General features: G+C 41.9%; 2 protein-coding genes across 2 annotated transcripts in view; both read left to right on the top strand.

The window, feature by feature from the left end:
• The first annotated feature begins 314 nt into the window (after positions 1-314).
• On the top strand, positions 315-2,668 carry ATP5IF1 (ATP synthase inhibitory factor subunit 1). The gene is made up of 3 exons (XM_015816613.1): positions 315-448; positions 608-720; positions 2,419-2,668. Exons 1-3 carry the CDS (start codon positions 356-358, stop codon positions 2,558-2,560), a joined length of 348 nt encoding a protein of 115 aa, XP_015672099.1. The 5' UTR covers positions 315-355; the 3' UTR covers positions 2,561-2,668.
• Positions 2,669-4,607: 1,939 nt separating this feature from the next.
• The window catches only part of HNRNPR (heterogeneous nuclear ribonucleoprotein R), a 33,118-nt gene continuing 30,703 nt past the window's right edge, over positions 4,608-7,022 (top strand). The window contains exon 1 of the mRNA XM_015816581.1: positions 4,608-4,682. Within this exon, the coding sequence (XP_015672067.1) occupies positions 4,608-4,682 (75 nt within the window). The remainder of the gene's footprint in view (positions 4,683-7,022) is intronic.

Raw genomic sequence — 7,022 nt, 5'->3', positions numbered from 1 at the left:
GACCCCTTCTCTAATAGGAAAAAAAAATATTCATAGCTACTGATTGGTAAGTCTAAGTCCACACGCTACATATTTCTATGTTTACAGTCAATGTCAGAAAATTATCCCGGAAAAGCCAAGAATAAGGGCGGATCCTTTAAGTCACGCCTCTCCATAGATAAACGTGCCTAGAAGAGCTCCCTGAGACGACGGAAGTTCAAAATGCGAACGACTGGCCTCTATAGTTCCTGCGTGGCTCTGATTGGGCCTAATTCGTTCCCTCTTCTCCTCCGATTGGCCTTCGCTTCACTTTGCCCTTCCTTTTCCTCCAGCAACCAGATACACCCACCCATCCACTTCCAAGGACAGAGCTGAGATGGCTGCTGTTGGTGCGATTTTCAGATCAGGGTTGCGAGGAGCGATGGCTTTGCCCCAGCAGCAGCGGGCCTGGAGCTCGGGCTCCGATCAGGTAGCGTCGGTATCGGTGGTTCGGCTGCAGAGCCTCCGGTGCAGTAGGGCCTCGGGGAGGTCTTCGCTGAGAAGGGGAGGCGGGCGGGTCTGAATTGGTGCTGGAGGCAAAGGCGGTAGCGTCTAAAATGTATGCCTCCTTTTCCCCTCCCCTCCTGAGCTGGGTGAGCTCGGCAAAGGTGCTGGAAAAGGCGGGGGTGGAGGCGGATCCATCCGTGAAGCTGGCGGCGCATTTGGAAAACGGGAAGCGGCTGCGGAGGAACGCTACTTCAAGTATGTTATGTCTGAATTCACACATTACATTAAACACGAATTAGCGAGCAAGTTGATTTACCCGTGGAATGCCACGCCAGAACAAAAAAAATAGACTAGGGTTGAACATAAGACCCTGAGTCACACAGGCTGAAACAATGATTGGGCTTCCGTTTTACCCTCATCTAGGGTATTCTGCAATTCACCCATTTAGTAATTAATGACCTTTTTTTTAGATTTAGTGACATATTTTCAATTTCTGACCTGCTTTTCCTTCAGAAATTCAAGATGGTATGAACTGCCTTTCCATTTCTGATTTTTTTCTTAGTAATAAGGATTGTGTGGGGAAGGCTGAGAATGTTTGGCCCAAACTCACTCAGGATTCTTCTGTGACTGATAGCACATTTGAACCCGTGTCTCCCTGGTGTGATACACATTCGAACCTGGGTCTCTCTCCCTTTTTCCACAACTGCCTTTCCCCTCTCATGTTGCACAAGAGTCTCATATATAAATATTTTGGGTGACAAGGCAAGTTAGAAGATGCTGGACCCAAAGTCAAGTCTTCCTTTAGTAGATACAGCCATATTCCTTTGGCTGTGAAGTGAGAGGGATTAGCTCTGAAACAGTAAAGAAAGAGTAGGCAAACTAATTGCATGTTGCCAAGAAAATATGGATGTGTCCAGGTAGTCAACTGATAATTCATCTCAAGGGGACACTGGACTTTATTTTGGAACCAAACATCTTCCAGTCAACCCTATCTCACAGTTGTGATAAAATTGGGATTAGGAGATATATAAACTAACTTCATCTCTTCGGAGAAAAAAATCAGTTATTCCTGTAATTACTAAATGGTACCTAAACTCATAAACTTCACTAATTATGAACCTGATTTCTGCTATAAAAAATGTAGGCATCTTATCCCCAATACTTACTGTCTGTAATATGGGAGATAATATCAATTTATTTGTATGGGTTTATTTTAAGGATAAAGTCTAGACTCTAGAACAGGGGTAGGCAACCTTGGCTCTTTTATGACTTGGACTTCAACTCAGGAATTCTGGGAGTTGAAGTCCAGGAGTCATAAAAGAGCCAAGGTTGCCTATCCCTGCTCTAGAATATGCACGTGAACTGCTTTAAACACCTGAAAGCAGTGAAATATTGTAACTATTCATACTACTTTAGCTCCACATTTCCTATTTGTTTCTCCCTCTTTCAGAGGATAACATAGCTGGCATCTCATACAAATTTATAGTGTTAGATTTGGAGGTCACCTCATGCTCCAGTTATTGCATTTCATGTCCATCCGGCCAAATATTCTCCCAGCTAAATCCCTGAATGCTTGATATGTTGAAAAAGCAATTCTACACTTAAAGCAGAATATTTCATGGAATTTTGAACAGCAAACTTGAACCAAAATGTTTTGCATTAACAAATTTGTGAGGAATGGGGGAAATGAGTCTTGAGTTTGTAAAAGGAAAGATGGAATATTCAATAGCAAATAACTTAAATCATGTTATTACCTTTATAAATGAGCCAGGCCATCTTTATATTAATGTATTTGCTGATTAGCAATGGGATAACCTGTGAGGTAGGTAGTCATTTAGTAGATGCTGTAAGGACTGCATTTTGAAGTGAATAATTGTGCCATTATTTTTCATGATATTTTAGCTGAGGTTTGAATAAATGACAATAATATATATTATCCTAATATTTTTGCAGGGAGAAAGAGAGAGAACAGTTGGCAAATCTTAGAAAACATCATGAAGAGGAAATAAGTCACCATAAGAAAGAAATAGACCGTCTGCAGAAAGAAATTGAACGTCATAAGTACAAGATCAAGAATCTTCAAGATGATGATTAAGTTGCTGCTATTATTGATGTGGTATCTGCCATTGTTTTGAAAATGGTCCCTGTGAATACCCAGAATTTGGTTCTTACCACAGTGTGAAATAAACAATTCACTCTATCTTCAAAGTCAATGTCTTATCTAAAAAATATTTAGTACTTATATAATAATTATGGATAGGTATTTCTTGAATCATGATTTTTGAGAGAAAGAAATATATGATTACAAATTTGCCAGGTAAATTTCAGAATGGCCACTATTTTTTCCTATGGCTTGAAAGTATACTGTTACACAGTGTCTTCTCCCCAAGGATGGAAAATTGTTCTTATCCAGAGCACTTTGAGGGAATTGAGAGATTTTTTGGGGTGGGGGGAAGGATTACATTAAAAACTTTTTTCTAGTTCTTTAGGAATTTCCTAGAGGACTAGATAATCCAACAGAAATGGCAAATAGTTTAGCCATCTGATATAATAAATTTTAATACTAGGCTAGTTCGTGTACAAAATAAAGCTTAAAAATATTCTTGAATATGTAGTGTTTTGTATTGTTCTGATAAAAAAGTTTAACAATATTAACAAATCAGAATTTTAAAAGTGACTTCTGAGCACATTTAGCTATCATCTTCAAGGATGTATAATTCTAGAGGCAAAGTGATCTTTCATGTTACAGAAACTTATTTGTATATGTGGAAATAAGAATCACTTATTGGGGCAGAATAGCCTTCAAGCATTATTAGCAGTTATACTTAGTTTATCAACTTAGAGGTTAAAAAAAAAACCCTGTCCTTCTCATAGTGTGACACCAAAGAGAGGAAAGGTGATGAAAAATCTAAGGTTTCCAGACAAGATGGGCAGCACAAAAATCTAATATCTAAATAACTAAATTCAGAGGAAAAAATAACTAGAATATCTTGTATTTTAAAGCCAAAAATCTGTAAAAATGATAATTCAAAATGAAGGCTACAGATACTAGTATATTTTACAGTTAAAACAGTTAACCAAATGCACAGTGATTATGAAAAATTGATCAGAAATACTACCTATAATATTTTAATATAATTAATAAATTAAAATATGGATCCAATCTGTCATTAGGATACACCGATGAACACAGCATCATTAAGGAAAAATACCAAGATTACACTGCAGTCTCTTTATTAGATTTTATCCCACCCTCCTCTCTTTACATCTGGGTACACACAAATACACACAGTGTATACATGTAACTCAAGGCAGTGAACATACAGTACTTAATAATCCTGCTTTGTATTTCTGCACAACTTTGTAAGATAGGTTGGACTGAGAGATAGTGGCCAAGTTCTCCAGCTGGCTTTTATGGAAGGCCTAAAATTCAATCTCTTGGCCAGCACCTCCATTACTACACCATACTCTCCTGTGGGATTTACTTCCTAATAAATGTATTTAGGACTGCAGTTTCAATTTCAACGTTTTTCCTAGAATAGAAACTTACCGAATGAGAGGCTATTAGTTTAACTGCACAGAACGATAATAGAAGTCATTATTATTATTATTATTATTAATTATTTTTATTATTTTATTATATTATTATTATTATTATTATTATTATTATTATTTCGGCATAATCTCTGCAAATAGAAGACTAGCTTGTCAAGAACTCTCAAGTCTAGTTTTGGCCATGAGAAGCTAGCTTTCTCCCATGAGAGAGGTTTTGCTAGCCAATGAAGGCTGAAGTGGTTAAACCCGGCTACCTTAGGTATGAATTCATCTACGCTTGGAGCGGGACAAGGAAAGGAGAAACACACCCCCCCCCCCTCTATTTTAAGAGAAATCCCGGCTTTTTCTTTCCTTCTCTCCGTTTCGACCTTACCGGCGCGCCACACTTTTATCCGTTCAGCGGATTGGCCAGAAGGCGCCCTGGGCCCGATTGGCTAGAAAAATCACTGTCGAGTCCAGCCTCCCGGCGTCTACAGGAAATCTGGCCTGTCCTTCTGAAACACTGCGTTCCGATTGGCCCATCGAACCCAGTCCCTGGAAACAGTTCCGGGAAACCCCTCGCGTTGCCGGGATCGCTCTCGCCGTCCATGAGGGGAGGGAAGAGGAGGAGCGCGCGCCATTTGCAGCCGCTGCTCCAGCCGCGCCGCGCAGGTCCCGCTCCGGTGAGTCTTGCCAAGGACGCGCCCGGCCGAGCAAACCCGGCGGCGGCGGCGGCGGAGGCGGCGGCAGCAGCGACGGCAGCTGCGCGTGGGCCTTGCGTCGGATGGGGGGGTGGGCGGGGAAGCGGCCGGCAGGGCGAGGCCCAGGCGGCGCTGCGACGGCGCTCAAGGAGCCTTTTGTGGCCGCATCGCGCCTGCGGATGCGCCCGGGCGAGGAAGGCCCCGCCGCATCCGACGGGATGATCCTGGCTGCGGGCAAAGTGGAGCGTCCCGCCCCACTTTCGCCGGGGGCCGCTCGGGGGGCCGCTGAGGGTCGGCTTGATCACGGCGCTCTGGGCCTTCGCTGCGACCGGGGGAGCGAAGGAGAATGAACGGCCGGCTCCTTTCCCGCCCCCGGGCCTCGCCCGGCTCCTCTCCCCACCTGGCACCACATTTTGGGCATTGCTTCTGACGGGGCCGCCCGGTTAGCCGCCGGGAAACCATCTCAGCTTTCGCCCTTCGGCCTTCCGCGGTGAAAGGCCGGGTTTAGAATTGCCGCCCGGAGGCTGCAGTTGTCGGATTGCTTTCCTAGGAATAAGTCCAGTGGAAGTCAGCGGGCTCACATGGTAAATAAACACGCGAGGGGATGGGCGGGTATGATTGCGAGCCTAGGCACCGGCGTGGAGGAGGAGGAGGAGGAGGAGGAGGAAAGGCGCGTTGAGGTCGGTGTGGCCTCGCTGGCAGGTAAATCCGCGGTGCGGATCGAGCTCCTCTGCGCTCTGTTGGGCGGCGCTGAGCATGAATTCCCGCAAACACACAAAAATTAGAGCTGCTGCAACAACATGCTTTTTCCTGGTGGAATCTCTGATGCGACTTTCAGTTTTAAAAGGCTATGGGATATATTTTTTCCAGTTACTTTTCTACACGCCCATCTCTGCTAATGAATAATCGGAAGTATTTCGGTGGGTTTTTTTCATGTTATCAAATTGGGAATGGACAGGAGGTGAATTGATGATAATTTTGGCTCTTTAGTAAACTGTGAGACTGTTGAAAGGTCTGTTTCCCAAAAATGGAAAGCCGGTGCTTCTCATTGGAACAGCACTGAGTTAAATTTCTTCTGTATGTACTATTGTAGTACAGTAGTGTGGTATATTAAGAAGTGTTGGATAAGTTTACATTCTTATTTCACTCATGTAGTGGTAGTTGTAGAGTTTAAAGATGATACCATAGAATGCTTTAAAGGCTGTATATTTGTAGGAAATAAGATTGTACCTCAGTAAATGGTTTCCATACCTATACTGTCTAATCCTGCTAGAGAATGACATAGTTTTTGAAATTCTTGTCAACTTGTCTGGGAAATTTTAATACCCTCTGTAAATCTTGAATTATGCAGAATTCTTTTAGTTTCTAAACTTTCCATTTGGGAAACTTGAATAACTGAATAACTTTCTGCTGCCAAAATATTCCATATGTATTTTTTGGCAATATAGCTAATGCTTCTGCAATTAATAGCATATACAGTACATCTTCTCATTTGGAAATTTTATGTGTGTTGGCAAAGCTGCAGCAATTCCACTTTTAATTTAAATTTCTTTCATCACTTTTTCAAGCTTTTATGGGAATACGTTAAATTAGGATTTTTAACATTAGTATTGATTGATAGCTGTTTGGCATTCTGTTAAGGACACGTGTGATATGCTTGCAACTTCATTGACTTTAATGCTGTTCATTAAATTTTGAGTTACTTTAATGTAGAAGGGTTTTTGGTGGCTTTTAAAAAATAAACCTTGTGTTACTTCGGTTGTCTTAGGACATGCATTCATATTTTAAAACCAAAGTCGAGCCATATCAAGAAGCATTTGAGAATAAACCTTTCAGGTGGCCTCACAAAACAAAATTCATCTTGCAAACATCTCTTCACTATGCCATCAGTTTTGTAAGATATAGTAGCACATAGATTTTGCTGAAGGATTATAATAAATACAAATGCAGAAACAGAAATGGAAAGTAGAATGACAGCTAGTCAGTCTGGAGCACGGGTTCACGTGACATGTTACAAAGCAAATCTTTTTGCATTGCCGGCAATGGGGTGGACGAGGCTTTGGTATGATGAAACCGGCAGACAGTTTGACACCCCTGGTCTGGAGGATAGGATACTGATTAGTTTGCACAGGTGAAAGAACTGTAGAGTTTGATATTATAAATGAAGAGGATTGTTGAGTGAACCATTATGATTGCCATCATCTCTGCTATTCTCAGATTTCTTCAGTGTCCTGCTTATGCATGTCATTTCTGACATTGCACTGTACTCTTTTAAGTAATTTGTCAAGTGTAGCACAAAGTGCAACAATTAAGTTTAGAACT

The sequence above is a fragment of the Protobothrops mucrosquamatus genome, unplaced genomic scaffold (genome assembly GCF_001527695.2).
Source record: "Protobothrops mucrosquamatus isolate PMUCROS unplaced genomic scaffold, P.Mucros_1.0 scaffold468, whole genome shotgun sequence".
NCBI classification, from domain to species: Eukaryota; Metazoa; Chordata; class Lepidosauria; order Squamata; family Viperidae; genus Protobothrops; species Protobothrops mucrosquamatus.
This window is presented reverse-complemented; position numbering and strand designations above follow the sequence as displayed.

What these genes read in the sequence shown, in the direction of transcription:
- ATP5IF1 (XM_015816613.1), top strand. Translation starts at nt 356, where the DNA reads ATGGCTGCTGTTGGTGCGATTTTCAGATCAGGGTTGCGAGGAGCGATG. An exon ending in GGAGCTCGGGCTCCGATCAG is followed by an intron (nt 449 to 607) that starts GTAGCGTCGGTA and finishes TCCCCTCCTGAG; the next exon opens with CTGGGTGAGCTCGGCAAAGG. An exon ending in GCGGAGGAACGCTACTTCAA is followed by an intron (nt 721 to 2,418) that starts GTATGTTATGTC and finishes ATATTTTTGCAG; the next exon opens with GGAGAAAGAGAGAGAACAGT.